The following is a 25041-nucleotide window of genomic DNA, read 5'->3' on the forward strand; positions in this document are numbered from 1 at the left end:
TAAATGTAAACTGAAACTGCTCAAGCAATGATGTTCATTACTGCTGTTATTCACTTTGCAAACTACTCCATTTTTGATAGAGATGAAAAAAATAGATAACATTTTTACTCAAAACTCTTCTTTTTCTCTTTATAACCTCTCTCTCGGTCGGTGTGTCTCAGCATATTGACTTATGAATGTCAATTTTATTTTTTAGGCTTCCTCTACATATTAAGACATAGCAATTATTTCCCATTTTCTCTCCATCTGTATGTTAAATAATACTGTACAGTACTTGTACTTGTGTGTTTTATTTATTAGGCCCCACAGGCTTCATCAGGTTATACCTCAGCAAACATTTCTGGTCTTAGCATGTGTGCATCAACCAGTGATGTTACAAGTCCTGCAAAAAGGCCCAGGCTGAGTATTTCAATGGTAGATATTACCTTAAATTATAAATAGTAAATTTGATCATCTTAAATATTTTGTTTGTCATGGCCTTAATCATACCTTACAAACAGTGTGATTAGTTAGTTATAATGTATTGCCTCTCTGGATTTTATTTATTTTTCTTTTTTCATTTCAGTTTGAAAGATCAAGGTATGGTGGCAAACATGTGGCAGAAGCAAAACCAAACTTGAATGTCAAGAGGAAAGCTTTGCAAGTAAATACAGAATACAATATTATGTCTGTTTTAAATGAAATATGTTTTGTAAGAGTAACTATGACACTTCACAGACATCAAAGGTATCTGAAGCAGGTCAGGAACTTCACCATACACCTTCAGCCACTTGTACTTCCCAAAAGCCTGCTCCACCTCAGTCCCCTCATCTTCATCGGTCCATTTGCCCATCCTCCTCATTCTTCCTTGCTCCACCACCTGCACATACAGACTATTGTTCCCCAGCTTTGGCACAGGGGTGCAGCAGGTTGACCCCTGATCACAGGGTTGGCGGTTCAATTCCCATTCTTCCAAGTCAAAGTGTCCTTGTGCATGACAATGAACCTCTAGTCATTCCAGATGGCCATGGCAGCTCTGCTTGCCATTCACCACTTTTAACAATATATACCCTCAGCAGTCACTTTAGGAACACCTGTAAAACTGAACATGATCAAATTCAACAGCCCTTCCATAACACCTGTCTTTATGAAGCTCCTAATTGTTTCAGCTTTTGGTGAAACTGTTTTGGAAGCGCATACATTCAGTTATACTGTATGTATATTATTAAGTTCATAGTGAAAGGTGTTAATGTGTATATTCTTGCCCACTTTTGTATGTAAATGGGGAGGATGAAAATAGTCTCACCCCTGAATATAAACTGCAGTAAATCATAAAACAGCTCATATCACTGACAGATTCACTCACTCCTGCTCTTACAACCTCTGTTATCACATGAGGCGGCTTTGACACATTCCCTCAGGTTTATGAACAGGAAAAAGCTTGACATCTCAGTGTGTGATAAATTCTAAACAGTGGTTCTTGCCTATAGAATGTTCTGACAATGCTGGAAATAACTAGAACTTTGTTCTCAGCAGAGAACCACTGAAAAAAATAAATGACTGTGCTTCCACCTAGTGGCCAGTAGTAGGTTCTAACCACTTCCAACACCTCCATTATGTGTAGATGTGCTTAGGAACATTTTATATGCTAAGTACAAGAAACCTGACATTAATAATAATGAATAAATAACCATAAAATCTTATTAATGTAAAAGTTTATTTCAAATACTGACAAAAAACCTCTCATCTACTCCCACACATCTGAAACATTCCAAGTACTCCTGTACTTTCTAAAGTCTTAAAATCATTCCTGTGTTCTCCAGTTATTCTCTTTATCAAGTAAACCCTTATTTTTCTTGGAAGCAAGGGTGCCTCTGATTTCCCTGCAGTTATCTTGGGCCAGGATGATATATAGTAATTATGCAATAAGAGAACAAGAAACATGAACTTGTAAAATAAAAAGAAAACAGATAAGGTAAAAGCAGCACAAAAGTACTTCAGAGTACACAGCCTGTCATTTCTTTATACATTCTGGCACATGTTTATCAAAGCTGAACGAGAGAAACCCTGTGAGTTGGGTTTGAAACATACCCTGTAATTTCCTCTCGCTGAACTGCTCCGTGCAAAGCCAACCATCAAGTAGCATTCAAAGGTCCTGTCCACTGTTCACAGAACATGTCATCTGCCCATTTCTTTTAGCAATCTTTACTTCTTAAAGGACAAAAAATGTAGACTTTTAAACACAAGATGCTAAACGGTCTGTTGTCAGTCCAGTGACTTTTCTTTAAAGCTATGGCCAGATCAAAAGTTGAATCCAAGTCAACAAAAATTCTTTAAAATGCAGCGACAGAATCTGCATCAAAGTTTACCACAGTCTGAAACTGAATCGACTTTGCAACAGGAGCCATAGGACTCGATTTGGGGAGAAGGGAGTTGGACTGGTATAACCAAGAGCACAAGTGTTCTGTACAGGGTATCGTCTCTTAGATTTGTCTTTGACTGAATCAGCAGCATTTACACATTTTCATATACCAATTCATGTAGCCTCTGCAATACACCAAGATAGAGCAGAAGTAGTGTTAGACTGAAACAAGAGAGAGGAACCATTAAATCAGAAATAGCTAAAGACTATGAAAGAATGAAAAGCAGGTGGGAAAACCACAGAAATCCCTTCCTGTAGAAGTCTGTTTACAATGGCAGGAACAGAGAAAAGGAGTGCATTCATACAACACCGTGGCAAGCACATACATACAGGTCAGTTCTCTTTCATCCACTGCAAATTTGACACATTTTAAAGTTTCAATGAAAAACAAGTGAGGTTAAGAATGTGATGGTGCATGCACCCTATCACCTAGACTACATGGTGTGCATTCCCTGAAGCAGTATTGTACAAGGAGGCTGATTCCCAGTGAGCGCCAGCATCCAGTTCAGATTCTTGACGGCACACATTCAAAGTCTGCAGATTTGGTGATCGCTCCATTGAGCTGATCAGAACAAGCGGGACTTGAGTGTAGAGCACACAGTCGCACTTTGCCCCCTCACCATGTGTTATAAAACCTCTCTCTGCTTTGCCAAGTGTTAGAGCGAGTGCTTTCTGCAGGCAAGCGGTGTCCCACTTCAAGCCTGCGATGACAATCTTGGAAGCTGGACTAACACCTGTTGTCAGGCTGCCTACTGTTTACCTTCTGACACCCCTGAGATCAAAGATCAGTGATGGTGTTTCAATTTGCTATGGGAGGGGGGCATTCTTCTACAGGATGCTGGTAGCAGGAGCAGGTCTATATACCAGCTAAGGTTTTAAAAAGTTAGGCTGTAGTAATCTTTAACCAAGTTAGTGTTTCACTGCATGAGTAGCCGAAGAGGGTAAGATGTCAAGGGAACCACTATATCAAGATAATCTCCCACAAAAAAAGAGAAATATGATTTTTTTTTTTTTTTTTTTAATCCTTTAAACACAGCAAGTAGTCGTCATTCTTTTGGTCGGTCCCAAATATGTGAAAACAATTGCACATGCACCACTGCAGGGCACAACTGTGAAGGCTACGACTGTGGTTACTTCTGTCCTTTTAATGTGACCTTTGAGCAGAGATATTGAAATGCTAACTTTTAGCAATGCTTCAATCGTGGTTGCATCACTGTTCACATCTCCATGAGATCCGAACATTGTGTGAGGCAGAACTAGCCTGGGCTGCAGTTTGACTCATCTCATCACGGCGTGAGCCACATGGCTAGATGGTACCAGTTACATTGGAAAGACAAGTATACGCACCATCTCTGAGCCTGATAGCTGGCTGGTCTGGCCCTCAGAGCACAGTTTTGAGTATTATTAACAGAAACATTTATTCTATATGGAGTTTCTTCAATTCCCCCCACAAATCTTTTAGGTTCATAGTAAACATGTTTTGATGCAACTCAACAGCCACCAAACTAAGACTGAACTCAGAGATTGGTGGGGTTCCTGGTCGTTGAAAATAATACAAGGGTTATACCCAGCTGGCTCTTGCCCTGGGCTATGAACAACAGCGGGTGTACAAAGATTGTCAGGACAGCAAAAATGAAAGGAAGGAGGAAAGTGTGACTGTGGACACGTCAGCTTAGTTTGAATACTTCCAATAATTAAGACGACCCACTTCCATAAAAAAACCAAACATGTTAAACATCTTTTTTGTTACAATCATGCAGCATATTTAGAGAGAACAAGAGCAAAGGGAGTCAAGAGATAAAGCAACATGAGCAGAGAGACAGAAAGTGACTTTTAAACCCCTGTTTGAACCATGCAGGAGATGACCTTAGGTTTTGTTTGATGAAAGGTGACCGAACGGTGAGATGAAAAGTAGCTCGCATTCACTTACTCTATTTCCCCTATGGAGTCAATGAACAGAAAGGGGAACAAAATGCCCAAAGAACACTGTGATCATGGTTCCTAACTCCCTTACACACATTATTTTGGTGTCATTCAGGATGCAAAAAAAACAAAAAAAAAACAAACTCAACATACTATACAGTAAACAAAGTGCATTAACTCATCCCATACAACCCCTGCTCGATGACACACACCTACTGCGATGCATCTTGGAACACGGAAAACCAAGACATAAGGGAGGCGGTAGAGCAGAGTGTGCAGAGGGGACAGAGCTGTGTGTGGTGGAAAGGCAGAGAAAGCTGCAACCTCGTGGGCCGCCTGCATCTCCGTTCCTCCCACCCCGCCCCACCTACACACAAGCAAACGAAGTTAGCGTATACAACTCTGCCCGATATGTTAAAGCCAGTGGTGCCTGGGGATGAAAAGGAAAGAGAGGGGAGGGGGTGAACATATCTGGGACATTGGTGAGGAGGAAGAGGGACATTTTCCAGGAGCCCCAGGGGGGTGAGGGTGCTTCTGGGATGATGAAGGCTAGCCAGCTAACTTGCTGGTCACCAGGGAGGACTTCCTCTGGGGCAGATCATGCGGTGTGGGAATGTGGTCACCGGTCACCGGGTTCTTGTCAGGCCCAGCCACAGGAAGCTGCTTGTTCTTCATCTTGGCCTTGGCCATGTTGTAATCGCCCGAGTCGAAGTACTTTTGCTGTGTGAGAAAAGGTCACAGCTTTAGAAACACTGCTTACTGATTTCAAATAAGCACAGACAATGTATGTTTAAAAACAAAAAGGAAGAACAAATGTTAAAAACAGATGTCTTAATTGCTGGGGTACATTTATGGAATAAACTTAGTAATGATTTGAAGAAGAGTGATGCAGTTATTAAGTTTAAGAGACTGATAAAAGATAGCTTGTAAGAAAACATCTTTAATATGTGAATGTACATTTGTGAAGGAATATATTGATTATAGTTTGATTATTTTATCCTTTTTCTTTCCTTCTCTTTTGACTAATGGACTTCCATTTAAAAAGTGTAAACGTACCGACTATAGTAAGGGTAGGTAATATAAGCAGTAGCTTCTGTTCTGCCTACACCTGTCACCCAGTACAGCACAGGGTGGCTCTTTAGTGATTTTAGTATGAAATTTCCTGTATCTTTGCACAGAACTAGATTTGGTCCCCGATCTCTGAAACTGGAATCACATTAGGAAAGAATATTTTCACAGTCAGTTCAGACTATAAAATGACCACAGTGTGAAAACTGTATTAAGACAAACTTGAACAAATATAAATGTATCCTTTAACAACAAAAGGAAAAAAAACCCACGGTCACATTTTCCAACTGTGCTCAATATCATCAGTAAACCACGGTCACGTTTTCCAACTGTGCTCAATATCATCAGTCTCTGATGATGTGCATTCTGGGAGATATCATATGAAGAACTCCAACTCTCTTTTTGGCTTCCATCTTAGCCTGCCTCAGCTACTCCTACTCCTAGTCAGTGATTTCCCAGAATGACTTTCAACAGTCTCCAGAGGTCAGAGTTCTCCACAGCTTATAGCTACAGTACGTGTAGGTGGAGAGAGCAACAGTTTCTCCAGTCGAGGAAAGGCGATGGGTGACAGAGAGTGATGTCTTTCTGCTGTTCATACTACAAATAAAAATATTTTGTCAAATAGGCTCATCATATGCTACAAATATAGCTAGACTACATTGTGGGCTACCGAGATTTGGTCAGTGAAGAACTAATTTCCCTCTCTGCTCCAGCCGATTTGGCCCTGTAGGACTGCTGAATGGACCACAAAATGGCAGCCTAGACGAAGGCCCTAGCGCTTTCATCGTCGGAGTCAGTCAGGTTTTAGATCACTGAAATGATTTCTATGATGAAACTCCATTGTAGCCGAGCTGCAAACAATCAATATGACATTTGCTGTATATGAGGTCATTCATCTGCAGGATGAAGAAAATCATGACACAGTTATAATGTTGTTGCTGCTTTTCAAACTGTCTTCAGTTTTCATGTGAAAGTTTGAGTAAAACTGATGCATTGGAGCTCAAGTGATCGCAATACAAATATCAGATGGACCAGACAGCTGATACCTTCTCAGCACAGATGAAACGATATGAAAATTTTATATCACGAATATAGTAATCAAAGTTATGTTATCAGAAATATTACATTGTTAAAATGTTCTGAAAATGTTCAGAAACTGAAATTATAATTTGTCTTATTATATTGAAAACCACAAATACATTTAGCAACACTTTCTGGAGGTGAGGACATGGGACCAGCAGCATTACTGGATCTGTCTGCTGCATGCCCTCTCGGGGAACAGTGAAGAGCAAATTAATCAGTTATTATTATAATCATCATCATTATTCTCTCCCTCTCTCACATGCACACAGTCTTTGCAAGGAAGTCGATGACTGATTTGTCTGGGAGTTAAGACAAGGGATCGATGACTGTCTGATTTGTCTGGGAGTTAAGACAAGGGTGTAGTGATGGCTAAATCTGCTATCATGGAAACATTTGTGCAAATACTATCAAGTAAACTAAAAGCAGACAATAAATTGACACCAACAGCTTCAAACATGGTGGGTACCAAAACAAAGACAAGACTAGACTCAGAGAGTGGAGACCTCCGCCAAGGCAGCTCAGCCTTTCCCATAATGCCATTACACCTAAAGGCAATACTCCCATCAGAGGTCACGCTAGACTTTCTCTTTGTTCTTCATTTTGACGGAGAGGGTCATAAAAGTGAAGGCCACTAAAAAACTCTGCAGCTATTGTGTGTAAACAAGCAAATATGAACACTACAATTTTACTAAATTAGACAAATACCATTCAAATATGAACAACCAATTAACACAAAGTTAGGTTAACTGAACTGGCCTGGCCTGCTGCAGAGACAATTGTTTCTCATGGCCCTTACAATTTATCTGAAAGCAGAACCTGCCCTTCGCTGGCACGCTGGAGACTGGCTGAAGTGGAGCTGCCAAGTCCAAAGATTCTGACGTCAGGGAACATTTCTCTAGAGGAGTTAATATGGAATTTCCTGATCCTTAAACGCTCACTTCACCAGGAGGACTCTGCTGCATGCGATTCTTCTGCACCAGAGGTGCAGCTGCCCCTCTCTGTGACCCGTAGTGGTCAGAGATACGCTTCATGGCCTCCAGTCCATGGCTCTTCAACGGTCTGTCAGCTCCCAGATAGTGAGGTGTGCTGAGTATGGTCTCAGTTGTCCTTCATCCACCGCATCAGTTCCTCTTTATTCATTTTGCTCTTCCAACGCCATAGCAATTACTGGGCTTCTCAGTAGCCTTACTTTAAGTTAGGATACATTAGGGTAAATTGCCCTCTGTGTTCTAATCTGTCAAAATGACAGCCTTCAGATTTTTCTGAGATTATTAAAAAAATCCCCATCAATGATAGAAAATATTTGGTTAATATAACCTCCAATTCCTATGATAGTTTAAGCCCCATCATACAATTCCTTGACTATGAAAACCTTCTTCTAGCATTTGGAATCAGACTGATATCATTATTAGTTTTAAAGTTATTTAAGAAAAACAATATTTCAGTAATGGTGATTTTCCTCAGGATGCAACGCAGCAAATTCTGAAGATACATCAAATCTGCTGATGCCATACAGAATCAGCAGAGGTTCAGCTAGAACTTGATCTTTTTCTCAGTTACTAACATACAGAAGTCAAAACTGAAATCACATTATCAAAACTCTTCACACCTAGTTTTACAAATATTTTACCTACAAAAAGGGGCCCAGCTCTCTTATAAAAGCTAAAATACAACCACACTTCAGACTTAGTCTTCTTAGAAAGCTGAAAAATCCCTGGAGCACTGCCACTGCCTCCTCAACACAAGTTTTCATTGCAAAAGAACACACGCATGTTGGCCGTCTGCTGCGCCTGTGTCTGGCTGACTGCTGCTAACTTTAGCTGAAAGTGGACACGAGTTAACCCTTCAATGGGGGAGTTTTTCAAATCATGGCAATCAGTTACAGTTTTAATGATAATTACATTTTGAAATGATAATACTAACTGCTGGAAATTTTAAGATGGTTTATCATGAAACCAGAAACCATCCCTACTTCTCAATCATTTTGTTATGTAGGAAGGGAGTGCTGGCAGACATGAGCTTGCTATGGGGACCAAATCAGTCTTTAATGATACACAATCCTGCCTCCCCACTGTTCTGGTCTTCAACCATGTTGTGGACAAGTCGCAGTCGCCTACCCCTTTCTGTAGTCTCTTCATGAGGAAGTCTGAGCCACCGGGCTTCTGGCCCAGGCCCGGGTACTTGGCCTTTAGCTTGGCCTCCTCAGCCTTGACTGGGTTTGCATTTTTCTCCTGGGAATCCTGTAGAGACAGGAACAAATGAATATCAACACTTCTGCTTGGCAGAAAGCAGTAACCTTTAAAAATGTGTCGGCTGGTACAGCTTCAGGAAAGTTTACCCACAACTGGAACTTGTGTGACAAGCATTCAGTTATTATTGCCCTACAATTCCAAAAAATCTGCTGCTCTACAAAGACACCAAAGCTCCTGCGGTGAAGTCTAGTATGGAGCAACAGGCCACTTCACTCTTTAAACATACTAAACTGCCCTTGAAAATCTTTGCTGTGGTCTAAAAACTATGACAGTGACAGGTGGAAATTCAGAGACTCTTCATGACAGTAAGAATCACAGCATGAATGGTGCTCTGCCACAGTCTCCCATATCACCACCATGCCTGAGAGGAAATAACTCTAAACAGAAGTTGGCACAAACAGAGGCCTTATACTGTTCACTAAAAACTACAACCCTCTTTGGGCACAAGAGCATCATGAATGCATCCAATACTAGTCAATTATGAAAGAAACAAACTCTCTCACAAGTTGATGCAAATTATTTTCAACAAATCTACTTCATTATCATAGAACAATAAAATATTCCACATTAAAGAACTTTCCTTCAATTAGAAGCAATCAGGGTTGTTAATTGCAAAAGCACAACTTCTAACTTGCTGTTAACCAGTATTGTCTGCTGCTTCCTCTGAGACTGCCAACACTTACAGTAAAACTCATGAGCCTGTCTTCTGTTAATGTAGTTATGTGTTTTATAGAAACATTCTGGTAGTTGAGGTCAAGAAACAATAACCTGACTAGAGTTTTTACGACACCAGGTTACAAAAGCCTGAAGTAGCAGTTTCTTAGCGATGAATAACACTAGCCAAACAGGTCAGGTACTAGTCCCTGCTAGTCAGGTGCTGAGGCTGGGAATGTGGGCCACCAGGGCACACCTTGGTTGAGTACACACGCAATTAGCTCACGAAATAATTGTTGTAAAGAGCACATAGGACAACAGCAGACATATTCTACAGGGTATTCATGTACTCCCTGCACATGTCTCTGGAGCATGCAGTGCACAGCATCTACTTCCACTAGGATGACACTTAACCTGCAAAGCTTACTGGGCCAGGGATAAAATATGACTCAGGACACAGAAGCCAATGAACAGCCAGTTCCCTCAGGAGGAGGGGGCACATGTGGCACCAAGTGTGCTGATTCACTTGGATTCTAGATGAGAAATTTATGAGTTACTATATTCGTCCCCAGTGCAGGGAAACTGCAGAATCTAACAACATATTCCTAGTGCACGCTCTAGAAGAGGTTTAAACTGTTATGTATGTCTCCTTAATCTTAACAGAACTGTAAAGTCAAATATACACACATTTTCAATACAAATGTTTACAAATGCTGTGATACTGATGAAAATAAAATCATGGTAGTTTAAGTGGTAGTACTTTGGGTGGCCCCCATTATTTTACATAGGCAAATTTTTCAAAACAAACCAACAAAACAAGTCTGATTCCCCTAAATTGTTTCGGAAATACTTGCCAGAGAACTCTAGTTTGCATTTCAATAACTATGCATTATACTGTAATGACTGTGCAATTCTGTACAAACAACATATTGCAGTTACTGACATAAGATTAAGGTCGTGTTTATTTTTTCTTTCATCTCTTGGGCTCAAATGCTAGTTGTGCATAAACAAGCTAAAGCTGCAGAAACTAACTACAGGCCTTCAAAGTTGACAAAGACAAATCACACCGGACCCAAAATCCGACCTGAATGTCTGAAAATGCAACGAGCCAGGTGCTAAATGCTTTGCACATCACTGCCGTTGATGTGGCAGTGTATGGAAATACGGAAGTGCTTCACTTTGCAATGTTGACACTGCCACCATCAGGAATCTCAAGCCATGTGCCATTCAGGACCGAAACAGGTTTGATATTTTCAGTTCAGGTGTTTTCACTGGTTCAAGGTTTACTGAGGGAGATCGCCTATCTGTCTTTACTTGGAGGTTGTAGGCCCTCCATGGTACATTTGGAGACTCCCCTAGGAAAGGTCAATGAAGCCAGAGTTGCTGTGGACTGTCCAGTCAATGCCATAAGACAAGAGACAAAACTGAGTGATACACTGGCAAGGTGCTATGTATGGTGCAGCAGTAACGATGAAACCCATTTCCAACATAATGAACAGCTTGGGGAGGATCCACATATCTTTCAAGAGGCCGCACTTGCCGTGGTGCAGCGCTGAATATATTACACACTTCACTCCTGCTAGCTGATGTTAGCCTCTTCTAGCTAGCATACACGGGGGTTAGCCAACAACAACAAGACTGCAGCCAGAAACCCACCTGTTTTTCGTCCTCGTAGTCCACTTGAGTGTCCGAATCCAGGTTTTCTGACGACATTGTGTGAGTGTAATGTGCAAGCAAGTGTCCCACAAATGTCAGACAACTCAAAGGGTTTGATATAAGAGGTACCGTTTAATGTACCTATACTGAATCTAATCCTCCTTTTCTGAACACGACTGCGCCCCAACAAAAATGGCGTAACGAGATGTGACATCACCGTTGTGGCTGAGAGGAGGGCGTAACTTTGATTGGCACATACAGTAACCACTAAAAGGACCGTAATGGTACATTATAGAGCCAATAGTATGCCGTTAACGGCCCCATTCTTTGTAATTGACAGCCCATCGGCCAATGAGTTCACCACAAAAAAGAGACTAGGGGCGATGCGGAGGCCGCACTGCATCAACACTAATCACCGGAACAAAACAAAAGAAATATAATCAATGCAACATACTGATCTTAATTCTGTGCGCACTTTATTAAAATGACGAATGAACATCACCAACATCAGTTTAACGTTGTGCGCACTTTATTATAATGGCAAATGAACATCACCAACATCAGTTTAACGAGAGGATCGGGAACCACAGTTGCTATTAATTTTTGTCTTTGCAGTGCATGTAGGATAAGCTGACTGCTTTGTGATTGGTTGCTTCTCGGTGACCCTGTTGCTGCCTAACAGTGAACAGTTAGCGGGAATTGTTATTTTGAGTTAACAGATACTTTGCTTGACTCTTGTTGACACAGTGATTCTATTGGACTTCTATTTTGATACAGTTTACTTTTTTGGTTGTCGTGTAAATACAAGCGAATCGCCAACAGATTAGGTTAGAAACTTTTCAGAGACAGGACTCAGTCTTTCTGTGAACGAAAATAACAGGATACTTAACGCTAGCTAAAAAGCTAACTAGCAGGATTATGTGGTTCTCACGTCATCTCTCTCTGTTTTTTCTGCAGCTATTTCTTGTTTCTCACCAAAGCCATGGCGTGTATACAAGAAGTTAGAATTTCACAGGTAATTAAAATTATTTTAAGTTCAAACAGACAAACTAGCTGCTAACATTATATATTTGACGTTACTGTTATGTGATTACATAATACAGTTATTTGGTTGGTTTCAAGACAGGCAAATTAAGTAAATTTACTTATCCATTTTATTTAGGTATAATTTTGGGGTACTTGTGTACTTTCATTTTATGTTTTATTTTATGAACTGGATTACATTTGTTTGAGAGATTTAACTACCTAGTAACTCTGCTGATTCTGATCAGTTACTATTGAACATTGGTTCATTAGTCATTAAGTTCATTAACAAACAACTTAAAGGGGTAAGTATATTTCCGGAGGCATTTGTACATTTATTTAAATAAAATGTTTATCACAGGGCTCTTTTGTGTAATGGTACTTTTATTTTCTGATATTGTTATTTTTACTAAAAGTAAATTAATACTTCTTACACAATGGGTTCATAAAAAGTAAAGATGTCACTGGTTTCACTGTACATCTTTAGATGTGATGGGCTGTATTACTCTATTATATTACATCAGAGGTTGTAACAATGTTAGAAATTAGTATTTGACATTTTGTAAAACATGTGGTAGCCTTACGCTTTCATGTGCATCTGTTGACTGTTTAGATTTCTGGTGTTTTTGTTGACTGTGATGAGCAAGCAGCACTCAGTCTGTTTATGTGTCTCACTCATGCAGGATACTCAACTGTTGCCTAATCAGGTTCTGTCAGAGCAGCAGTCCTTGGTTGTTGTAAAGAAGCTTCTGGCCATCGCAGTGTCCGGCATTACTTACCTCCGGGGACTTTTCCCAGAGAAAGCCTATGGGAGCAAATATGTTGAAGGTTAGATTACACATGGAAAGTCATTTGTTTGCACATGGCAGTGGTTAACAAGTTCTGTTCTGTTTACCATTTGGACCTATCTACTTAGAAGATTCAATCATTACCTCACATTTTTCTTGTTACAGATCAGAAAGTGATGATTCTCAGAGAGGAGCGCAGCTGTCCCGCTGCTAGTCAGGTTGTTCAGTGGTAAATAACATCTTCATATACTGTATAGTTTATATATTGATATCCTGTAATTAGCTGTAATGTGTCTTTGGAAGATATTTACATGCAATAAAAACCATGGCCAGAGGTACAGAAAATAAAAACGCATACATTGTGATTTATTACTGTAAAAATGTAGCATTTACATCATGAAAAAGCAAATATATTCTCTATAATGATGTTACACTGAGCAGTAGCTAGGTCTAAATGGTGATAGTGTTGTGATTGTGTTGGCAAAATGACTTTTTAAGCAAAATTCAAGACTATACAAATATGTGCTATTGATAAATTATTGTTTATTTTTATTTTACCTGCCATAACATTTTAACAATAAACAATTGTATTATTGTCACTTCAATCCGAAAGATTATCTTAACAATTATTTTGTATTTTTTCATTTATTTCATTCGGTTTTATGTCTCCAGCCACAGTCTACAGTCTCATATGACACATTCACACATAGACTAAAATTCCAGAACACTAGGTTTTACATGTGATGGCGACTCAGGGTTTACTGATCTACAGTAAGTAATTATTGTATGTGGAAGAATGTTGGAGAGTAACTTCACTGTTAATTAGATGTGTTTTTCAAATTCTTCCAGGATACTGGGATGCTTTGAGGCCATCCAGAAGAAATATGTAAGTCAAATTCGGTCTTTTCCAACAGTCATAACATTGTTACTGTACACCTGGTTGAGGGAAGTTAGGCATCAGAAATTTACATTAGCAGTGAAGGAAGGCTTGATGCATGTTTTTCCTTGTGCCTCACAGTAACTAACATGCTCAAAATTATTGTCATTTTTTTCCCCACCAGCTGCGGACAATTATTATGTCTGTGAGTATTTTGATAATCTTTTATTTCTAATGTTTGGTCCTTTTGAATGTATAATTGAAATGAACACATCATCTCCTCAGGAAAGCAGCAAATACTAGGAACTGAAATTATAACTCAGTTTTTGACATTAAAAGATTTTTAAACTGTGATAAGTCTTTTCTACAAGGGCTTACATAAATATTCATGGTGCCGGTGTTTTATCTATTTGGCCTTTTATCAGATCTACACTGACCCAGAGAATCCCCAGGTAATGTGCAAGTCTGTCTTCTTGTTCAGTGCTGTTAACCTATTATACAGATAGCTGATTGTATTTCTCCAGTTTATCTTATATTACCACCTTTTTCATTGTCTCTTTTAGAAAGTGACTGAGTTTTACCAGTTTAAGATCCAGTACACTGCAGAAGGAACACAGATGGACTTTGAAAGGTGAGATTTGTTGAGTTTTTCTTCTATAGTAATAATAATAATAGTAGACCGTACTTTGTAAAGTGTCCTGAGATGAGTTTTATTGTGATTTGGCGCTAATCAAATCAAAATTGAATAAATTGAATTGAAAAGAAAATAAAGTATGAATAATCTCGAGCTTGGCTCACTCAGCATGTTTGAACCTCAGTATGGCCTTAAAATCGTAAGTTGCCTCAAAGTTGGAAAAGAGTATTCCATATTATGAGACGTCATAGAATAGTTTTTTCATTGATTATCTTCTTGCATTGTTACATCAAAAAGATGTCTGCATGTTGTGTTTACAGTATTGTGGGAAATGTTATCATCTTGACTATAATATAAATAAAATTGTATTGTTGTAAATATATTTTGTTAAGAAAAGATCTTTGAAAAATGGACTTAGCAGACTCAAGAGATTTCATTCAGTGTCATATATTTGCAGCATCACTGTGCTACAACAGCAAACAGCAGTGAACTGTGTCAAAGCTCAGTTTACTATCAGTCTCTCCAATAAACAAGCTTCTACTACCTGTAAAGTGTGATTGTACCTTCTAACTTCACATCTGCAGATGATTTCTAAAGAACGTGTTGGGAACCCATAGCAGCTGACAGGGCAGGCACATTAAGCATGATTCGTGGTCGTTTTTCACTCTCTCACTTCCTATTTGTACCAGCAACAACAACAACAATAAGGCGTCGACCCTGCCTTGTGGCAACACCAAGAAAGCCAGCATCCTGCTGGTGAGGAAGCTCTACACGCTGATGCAGATCCTTGGTCCTCTGCCAGACAGTGTGGGCCTCAACATGAAGCTGACCTATTATGACAGTGGTAGAACAACAAACACACACAAGCCAACCATAATTTTTCAAAAATAGCCAATTTTAAAAATGTAAGGAAAGGAGACATTTGTAGGTTAAACTGGAAATAAGCATCTTTTTTACACAATGTGGTGCTATATTTAGGTGTATATTTTCCTTAAAACCTGTCCAGGCCACATCTTATAGACATAACTGTATGTTTTACTTTCAATTTTTATTTTGATCATTTTAAGACTAGTCTTCTGGCCTGTTTTTCACAAAGATCATTAAATGCTTCTGCTGGGATGATTGCCAAGGCTGATCTCTGAGTAGCTGCATACAGTACTTATCTGCCTCAGTTTACAGTGTTTGAGATGTTAGGCAGAAGTAACAAGTCATTCTGCATGTACCATCTGCATTTAATATTTGGTAGCAAATATGTTTGAGTCATGACATTAGCTTTTCACACTTGGTGTAAAAGCTGCCTCATGCTTTGTTTGTCTTTGTGTCTGTTTTCCAGTCACCCCTCAGGACTACCAACCACCAGGCTTCAAGGAGGCTGATGGTGGCAGCATGGAGTTTGAGAGGGAGCCTGTCAGACTGACCATGGGCGAGGTGGTCACCCCCTTCCACAGTGTGAAGTTGGACATGGCCACAGAGAGACGAAGACTGGAGCAGGTGAAGGAAACAAAGTATAAGACAGAGGGATAGAAAAGGCATCATAAAAGACTAACTTTATAACTCCTATTTCTTTGTATTCATCTCATTTATGTTGTCATAATAATATTCACTATCTTAAATGGACAAGCTTTTCCCCTTTGTCTCCTAATCAACAAGGATCACTGAAGTCAGCACTTCTGAGCTGATTTGTAATCGGCAGTTATGCATTTTGCTAAATGCCTGCAGGTGGAGGAGAATGTGGATGTGACGGAGAAGTGGATTCTGAAGATTGAGGAGGATGGCGGCCTGTCACAGGTCAGAGCGCAAACTACTGAGACATAAAACATGTTTACACTCAGCAGGGCAAAGTTATTTCAGTTATAAAGTCATGGTTTTGACTTTATAGCACATTGTAATTTTTTTTACAAACCTTAAAAAAAAACAACAAATGATGACACAAATATGAATTAATAATGCTTCCTAACTCAAAATAGGATATTTTGGAAGAGTTTCTTTTTTTGCATTTTTTTTAATGTATTCTCATACATTAAATCATTTTATAAAGTTCATCTCCCCTTTTACACCATATTTTATATCTGCTTTGAGGGCATACACATTTTTAAGTAAAAACTATAATTTTATGTTTTCCCCTTAATGCTTTTCAGACTTGTTCCTCATGATTATTAGATGGCTTAAGGTCTTTTCACACACATAGTTATGTGAATAAATGATATGGAATAGCATTTTTTCGGGGGTGATTGTGTATATTCACACCAAACGCAATGCAATTATGGAATGTGAAGTTCTAAAAGGTCGAACTACAAAAGTCCACATCAAGCGATGATGAAGCAGCTTGGAAAGTTTCAGTGCTCGGTGCAGGGCCTGAAACTGTACAATGGCCATTTTTTGAAATGGTTCAGGATGTCTGTGGGACAGTTTGAGGAGTTGTTGCTGCTGCTACAGCCGTGTGAGTGAGGTAAAATATATACTGAACGCCATTTTAATAAATAAATCTGGTAGGTTTAGCTGATGGGCGCATGGTGCTCTTATGGTAACAATGTAGCAATGTTCCATGGAGCTGCGTTGTGATTGGTCACATGTTCCTCTGTCACCGAGAAAAAGTTGGAAGAAAATGTCCTTGGGGCGAAAAAAGTAAACACTGCTATTCGCTCAGAGATGTTCTGTCATTGATGTGCAAGGGTTCATTGACAGAATATTGGTTTGAAAATCATTACTGAGGTGCTAAAAAACATATGAAAAATATGCCTCCAGTGTGAAAAGGCTTTTTACATGTGTGAGTGTGCAGTTTTGTGATTAACACACAAATGGGGAAATGTTCAAATGCTGCAAATGTAAGTGATGTCTGACGTTTGAGTCGAGTGTTTTACCAAAAGCTGTTTGTTGTTGTGTTTAGTGTTGATGTTTGAACACAATGTTCAGATAACATGTTTCAAACTATAGAGCCATGTGACTGAAGATGTGGAGAAGCCCGACAAAGAGAACATAGACCTGGATAATTCTGGTAAATTCTCACTTCGTTTCATTTTATCTGAGTACATAGCAACTTTTCCACAGTTTAGTCTGGCCTTGTGTGTGTACTTTAAGGTTTTCATAATGTAAGAAATGACTGCAAGTGTTAAAGGAGATTAAACATCACTTCAAGCTGGATTTACTGGAAGCATTTTGTTATTTGCACTGTGAACTGTTCATGTTGATTTTACATTCTTTCACTGTGAATTAGTTTTCAGTGTTTTATTAAACTGTCATTTTCTTTTCAAACACCTATTTATTATTACTATTAGACTAAATAATATAGCAACCCAAACAAGGCTTGTAACAAATGTATGTGTGTGTTTTTTAAGAAATCCAGCTGAGTTGTAATAAGATCGAGAGAAGTAAGGAAGTCACAAAGGTAGGTGTCATAAACTACATCAACCCAAACACATTGTGACCATGTGACACATAAGACGATTTCAAGTTGCAGAGGGCAAGAGTTACACATTCAAATATACAGTACTATTCCTATTAGCTTGCGTCATTGGTGTTACTGTTCAAGTGGACATTGGTGGTGACGAGTCAGAGCGTAAAAGCAAAGGAAAAGCTTTTGCTTACCAAGTAAATATGGCATGAGAGAAAAAGGGTCAATAAGAAGTAAGGCCTTTGTTAAGAAGTGAAAGGTCAGTTTCTGTTGGCCATTTTGCATCTGGGCATACTGGGATCACCTCTTTTTTCAATAGCATAAAACATTTTGCAGAAAGTGTTTAACTTGGAATTGAGATGTTATAAAAACTTTAAGGGTTCTCAGTTGTCTGAAAATGCAGAATGACTGCAGACTCTGTGTAAATGTGAAGCAAAGGGCCACTTTGAGTGCACTTGCAATCGGTGGCGTTACAGACCATCTGTCCCCTCTCAGATGTCCACTCTGGTGAAGAAGACCTCTGACATGGAGGTGGACCTGAAGAGGACCAGAAGTGGGCGGATCATCAGGTCCATTACGGTCAGTTAGCCTGTTAAAGCTCAATAGCTATCATCTACTTTCACTGTTACAGCCAGACGACCTGAAAAGAACCATGTTTTGATGCACTGTTACCATATTGACTGGTTAAAGTTTTGTCCTGTGTGACTGGGTTTCTTTCATTTGTTAATTAACCAGTTAAAAGAACTTCTATCTCTGACTGCATGATAACCTTTCCAGTAGTACCCATAATGCTCTTTTGAGATTCCAGTGTTACATTCTAAAATTAAGGAGGCTTGTTTGTGTTTGTGCAGCAATAGTTGTTTAATACATTTTTCACAATTAACTGCACTGATGGTTAAATGCATTAACCTACAACTGGGCTGTTTTACCGTTATGTATGTAAATGTAGTTAGGGTAGATGGAAGAAGTGAATACTATAATTTAAAAACACTGTCCACTTGTTTTAGGAATGTGCCATTTGTTTTAGTAAACGGTTATATAAATAGATTTATAAAGGTTAAAGAAAATTTATTTGATGAGGACAGAAAGATGCTGAAAAAGTTAAAGTAAAACTAATTAAAAGTGAAGCTTATTAACACAGCAATGATCCTCTCTTTTGGCTGGTTTGTGTGTGTCTGTGTCTGTGTGTGTTGGGGGGGCGCAGGATTCAAACCTGACTGTGAGCAGCAACAAACCGAAGAATAAAATGGTGAGAAATTTGTTCTTACAGCTTTTATACGTAAACCCTAAGCAGAATCCATTTAATATACATAATTTAATATGAATATGAGGGTATAAATAACAATGAACTCGTTACTCTGCAATTGTACTGTATGTATGGTTAACAAGTTTAAAACGTTAAGGTCCCAAACTATGTCCAGCTGTTAAAAAGCTTAACTGTGAGTGGAAAAATACCCACACATGAAACATAACTAATTTTGGAAATAAGACATAACCATTTTTGTTGGAGGGTGATAAAACAGATGTACTTTTGCATTAAAAAAGTGCAGCAGTTTCTGGATGAATTCTGAGGTGGAAAATGCGTAGGAATCCTGCTTGTTTCACGGATGAGTCAGCGCTGAACGCTTTGGTTTTACAGAGTGAGATGTTGTCTGGCAGTCGACATATAAATACTGTGCTTGACATTTGTCAGCTGTGTGTCTTCTGTTTTCAGCTTTCTCAGTTTGACATCCCCGACAGCCAGGAAACGCCATCCACCTCTGCACCTGAGAAAAAGCGCAAATTCAGCGAGCCCAAAGAACGCTACTGACCTCACACCCCCCTGTAAATACAGTAGCACTGCTTTATTGATTTATGTTCTAAATTGCAAAACTGAAGAAAAAATAGAGAAAGTTAAGTAGCTGTTTTTTCCCTCCTTTTGACAATGTTTTAGCAGTAGTTTGTCACATAACTCAATGTATAGTTCATTGAATGGAATGCAGATGTTAAAGGTTTTGCTACTATTTAATATCATTCATAAAGTTGGAACACTTAAGTATGTTTATCTTGCTTTTTATTTTACCTGTGTACAAAGCTAGTTCACTGAATAAAATTTGAAAAACTGCATTTAAATGTCATGTGGGAGGTGTGACTGTTTTGTACAGTGCATCCAGAAAGTATTCACAGTGATTAACTTTTTCCACATTTTGTTATGTTACAGCCTTATTCAAAAATGGCTTAAGTTCATTATTGTCCTCAAAATTCTACAAACAATACCGCATAATGACAATGTGAACAAACGTTTGTTTGCAATATTTGTAAATTTATTAGAAATAAAAAAACAAAACAAAAATCACATGTACATAAATATTCACAGCCTTTACTCAATACTTTGTTGAATCACCTTTAGCACCAATTGCAGCCTCAAGTCTTTCAGAGTATGATGCTATCTATACGCCTGGCACACCTATTTTTGGGCTTAGTTTCTCCCATTCTTCTTTGCAGTACCTCTCAAGCTCCATCAGGTTGGATGGGGAGCGTTGGTGCACAGCCATTTTCAGATCTCTCCAGAGATGTTCAATCGGGTTCAAGTCTAGGCTCTGGCTGGGCCACTCAAGGACATTCACAGAGTTGTCCTGTAGGCACTCCTTTGTTTTCGTGGCTGTGTGGGGCTCTGTTGAAAGATGAACCGTCGCCCCAGTCTGAGGTCCAAAGCACTCTGGAACAGGTTTAAATCAAGGATGTCTCTGTACTTTGCTGCAGTCATCGTTCACTCGATCCTGACTAGTCTCCCAGTTCCTGCTGTGGAAAAACATCCCCACAGCATGATGCTGCCACCACCATGCTTCACTGTAGGGATGGTGTTGGCCAGGTGGTGAGCGGTGCCTGGTTTTCTCCAGACATGAGTTCAATCTTTGTTTTATCAGACCAGAGTTTTGTTTCTCATGGTCTGAGGCAAACTCAAGTTTCACACAATGTCCAGGTAAAAGTTCACTTTCTGGTAAGTATTCAAGAGCAGTTTAGGGGAGCAACAAGACTCAGGTAAGTGGCCTGCAGGTAAATCAAACAGGTCAGTATGGGGAGCAGGCTCAGTAGTAGCCAAAGGGGCAAAACAGTTCATTTCCAAACTTGCAGGTTTAGGCAAACAGTTTAGACAAGGGGCAGACATAACCAAACGCAGGATAATCAAGGGTCTGAACACAGGTGAAATCCAACAGCATCAACAGGGCAGGCAAGGTCAGAGTCCAGTGGGGAAACGCATTTAGAGGAAACAGAAATTAATGCTATAACATCACACAAGACACAGCTTTGTAGACAGTCTGGCAGGGAATAAATGGCTGCTGGCCTATATACATACTGAACGGGTGATCACACAGGTTAAAGGCAGGTGAATGTAGGTGGGAACTGGGCGGAGCCAGTAGTAAGAATGGAAAAAGTGAACAAGGACAATGGGTTGGGTCTAAAAACACAGGCTGGAAACAACCCAGGCAGATACTGACATGGGCTATGTTTACACTACAGGCATTAATGTTCAGTTCTTATTTGTTTGTCAGTTCTAGTCACTTTCTGCTGATGGTTCACATTCATGTTGTGAAGTGACATATTCACCTCATGTTTATTACTGTGTGGGACCAACAGTAAATGATGACAACAGGTTTTATGTGCAGAGACGACACTGGAAGGAAAACATGAATCAGAACTCGCATCATCAGAGACAGGGTATGAATTGGATAGGAGCATATACTGTATGTGGCCCAGATTGTATTTGAAAAAATCAATTTGGTTTGTTCACATTTCTGTGAAAAGATCAGATGTGAGTCACTTGGAGGGAAAAATATTGATTTGGGTCACTTCAGCAGATGTGAACGTATACTGATCATTATTACAAACAAATATGTTATGTTCAGAGTAACAGTTTTGACTACACTTCCACCTGTGTAAACATTTTTTTGTTCTGTTTTTATTTCTTTGCTCCTGTACACACATAACCAGTGGTGGAGGTATAACACAAGCACAATGCAGAGATTACAATCTGACCATGAGGATGGCATGTGCCAGAATTTTATGAGTCATCGTTTTATTAGCTGTAAGCCGGTAGTTATAAAGGAAGCTTGTGATATAGATATTGTGTGGGTAGACGACAGTTTAACTGAAGCTTTGGCTAACTGCTATAGCCAACTGCACAAACGAAGTATGACAACTCTGCTGCAGAAGTCTCTTTTTGTTGTTTGAGTATAGGTGATGCATTTGTGTTTTGATATTTTATCTTTTTTCATTATGACCTTGTGGTCTGAAATGAAGTGAGCTGACAGAAGTGCAGCCCTGGAGGCCACGTAGTTGTGAGGCTCAGTGGCTGCTACAGACACCTGCACTTGTTTCTTAGTTTCGAAAAAGGAAATGCAGTTGTCTTATGCAGTTTAAAGATTTAACAGTTTCAGCTTGCTGCTAGTAAAAACCTCCAGCTTGTCCTCTGGGATACAAAATTCAGCTTCTTTTGCCTCTTGAAAAACAACTGTCCTTCTCTGAATAGAGCCTGAAATGCCACCATTTGCATGTGAGGTGCCTTAAATGAAGCTGTTAAGTGAAAGTGGATTATATCTTTACACAGTGACCTTTGGGCCCAGATAAGGGCCCATCGGCAGCCTCCTGCCCGGCAAGCTGTGTGTTTTTAATCTCCCATTGTTTTTCCCAGAGAGAGGGACATTTGCTGATAGACTGCCTTAACCCACTGCAGATCGATAGTGCAGGAAGCCTTTGTGATGCATATCCAAGCAGCCCCCTCTCTGTGTCTGCAGCAGGCCAGAGGGCGGAGAGAAAGTGAGACTCCATCAAATCAGCCCTCACTTCCTAACACGGGCATTGTCTTGGCCACCGCGTTTATTTCATTGTCTCTTTGTTTTTATGGGTATTTCTGATAATGGACAAGTGTAGAGCAGAATGGACTGGGAAAGCCAAGGTGGACAATACCCACAGTGGTGCATGACGCTTTTTATGAGCTGTGAAATGAATTAGGGTTACCTCACCTCACAGCCCTATTCCAGTGGCATTTTTCAACGCCTTTTATTATTTTGACAGTAGGGGGTTCTCTGGATAAGTGATGCAATGCAGTGACAGTTAGGGCACCTTTGCAGGTCTAGTCATGTGTTGTAGTCAACCACTGTCTCTGCTATAGACATTACAGCAACACCATATCACAGAAATGAACCGATAAATAGCACCCTTGCGCAAAATGTAACCAATGGCATGAAAATAAAAAGAAGCATACACGGGAAAATACACATACTAAGAGACTGTCTCGTTTGGCACCACCTGGAGATCAGACATTTGAATGGGCAAAGACTTGACTATGCTCCACTTTCAAATACATCTAGGTTGAAAGTGAAACAACAACATAAGAACATTTTATGTGGAGACCAGTGTTCCCATCTAACATGTTCCAAGGGGGAAAGGAATCTAAATTGCAATTTTGTTTTGCCTCCACCCTCAATCCTTCACTCGGATCCTGGGACTCTACATCATGTCTGTACACACGTCTCCCAGAAATGAATTCTGAAATTAAATTCAGGGACATACGTCCAGCAGCCACTGTTAACAGATCAATCAGCTGGTCAAACAGTAGGAGGTGCCCGCTGGACGCCTCTGCAGACCAATCAGAAATCTGGTTCAGGCTGTTGGAGTCGATAGCTCGAGCCCAGAACTGCCTGTGTACAGTAAGGACAAGACCCACTGACAGACTGATGGACAGACAGCCGCAGTCCATCCCTGGGCTCCACATAGATTAACGCCAGCTTCTGTGAGCCTGTAGTCGCTATGCGGTGATGTGCCTGCAGGGTCTATAGGCCCCAAGGGGGTGGCTGGGCTTTACAGCATGAGGGGGAGGAGCGAGGGATGGAGTGGACATCCAGCCCAGGGACGGTGACCCGTTTGACCTTGCCAGAAGGGAAGCAAATGCTTCCGAGCTGATTAGCGCTTCCACAGCAGAGGACCAGGCTCACTGTTAACCCTTTGGAATCAGTTAGTAGGGGGCACTAGAGGAAATCAGGAAAATATGTAGTTTAATTACTTTGAGGGAACATAAAATCAGCATAAAACAAACATTAAGTGAATTCAGATATTTGAGAAAATGCCAAAGAAGATCAAACGTTCTTACACAATTGTTTTACACAATTAGATCAAATAGCAACACAATGAGTATTCCCAGGGAGCAGAAGTAACTAAATACAAGTATGATTTTGAGACACTTTAACTTACTTGTTGTTCCTCTTATGATCATTTGTGCTTCTAATTCACAACATTTCAGAGTGAGATTTTTTTTTTTGGTAAGGTACTTTGCAGATCAGCCTTTGACCAACAAAATATATGATATCAGACTATGATGTACATTTATAGACCCAAATAGATAACATTAACTCCATCTTAAAAAGCATAAAATGAAATAAAAATGAGTAAAAACAGTGCACTTGCAGTTTCAGATGTGATAAACACCAGTGGCAACAGGAATAGCTTAAAGCCTAGATTAAAACAATTTATTGTTAGAGGCAACCTCAGGTTTAGAACTCATAATAATTAGCTAATTAAGTAAAGTTTAGGTTATAGTAGTGTATGTTTACCTTGTTTACCACTTTTAACTAAGTAGGGATCTAAATGCATCTTCTTCTATTCTTTGTCTACACAGAGAGTGAAAACATTACTGTAACAACAGAAGATGAATTTACAAGCCGCAATGAAATATCCAGAACAAACACAAGGGGGAGATGAGTAGCCACAGAATGAGCTGCAGGAATGACGTCCCAGCAGATAACTACTGCTGCCTTGTGTCATGACAGAAAAGCATCTTCTTTCTCATGCATGCCTTAATCAGCTCGTCGTCTACAGTTGGCCTCCCCACACTGTACACAATTTAAAAAGCATGTGATCCCACTAAACAGCCAACACGAGGCTATTCAACTTGTCTTTTGACAGACACTGCAGTGGAGTCAACAGTATTGATCCAAGTAAGGAATGATAAAAGGAGGGGAGGCTGAGAGCAGGTGGTAGTGGGCCAGCAGATTCAGGGATTTAGTTACTCACTGGGCATGTATGGTCAGCACGACTGCGCTGCGAGGGGACCAGTAGCTGCTCGAAACAGATGCTCAAAGCAATGGGATGTGCCTCCATTGTGATCAGAGTGGACAGCTGAATTGTTTACCACCAAAGGGCCCTTTTCTTCAGCAGCAAGCCCACGCACAATGGGGCCCCCACTGCACTGACACTCTGAGGGTTTCTGCAGGGGGAAGCAGAGAAGGTGGGGGGGTGGTGTATGTGTATCGAG

General features: G+C 39.9%; 2 protein-coding genes and 1 long non-coding RNA gene across 3 annotated transcripts; 2 read left to right on the forward strand and 1 right to left on the reverse strand.

Annotated features, from left to right (window-relative positions):
* The first annotated feature begins 208 nt into the window (after positions 1-208).
* On the forward strand, positions 209-4464 carry LOC109968937 (uncharacterized). Its single transcript, XR_002276206.1, has 3 exons — positions 209-414; positions 566-643; positions 718-4464. It is a non-coding gene; the product is annotated as an uncharacterized LOC109968937 (long non-coding RNA).
* On the reverse strand, positions 3403-11260 carry ensab (endosulfine alpha b). The gene is made up of 3 exons (XM_020615533.1): positions 11038-11260; positions 8593-8715; positions 3403-5044 (listed from the first exon to the last, which is right to left on the reverse strand). Exons 1-3 carry the CDS (start codon positions 11092-11094, stop codon positions 4874-4876), a joined length of 351 nt encoding a protein of 116 aa, XP_020471189.1. The 5' UTR covers positions 11095-11260; the 3' UTR covers positions 3403-4873.
* Positions 11261-11571: 311 nt separating this feature from the next.
* hormad1 (HORMA domain containing 1) lies at positions 11572-19862 on the forward strand. Its single transcript, XM_020615531.1, has 16 exons — positions 11572-11864; positions 11995-12052; positions 12744-12888; positions 13014-13077; positions 13698-13734; positions 13910-13930; positions 14151-14177; positions 14289-14356; positions 15049-15203; positions 15693-15850; positions 16079-16147; positions 17294-17354; positions 17695-17744; positions 18246-18329; positions 18955-18999; positions 19465-19862. Exons 2-16 carry the CDS (start codon positions 12020-12022, stop codon positions 19558-19560), a joined length of 1113 nt encoding a protein of 370 aa, XP_020471187.1. The 5' UTR covers positions 11572-11864; positions 11995-12019; the 3' UTR covers positions 19561-19862.
* The last annotated feature ends 5179 nt before the right edge of the window (positions 19863-25041 follow it).

Source organism: Monopterus albus, unplaced genomic scaffold (genome assembly GCF_001952655.1).
Source record: "Monopterus albus unplaced genomic scaffold, M_albus_1.0 scaffold166.1, whole genome shotgun sequence".
Lineage (NCBI taxonomy): Eukaryota > Metazoa > Chordata > Actinopteri > Synbranchiformes > Synbranchidae > Monopterus > Monopterus albus.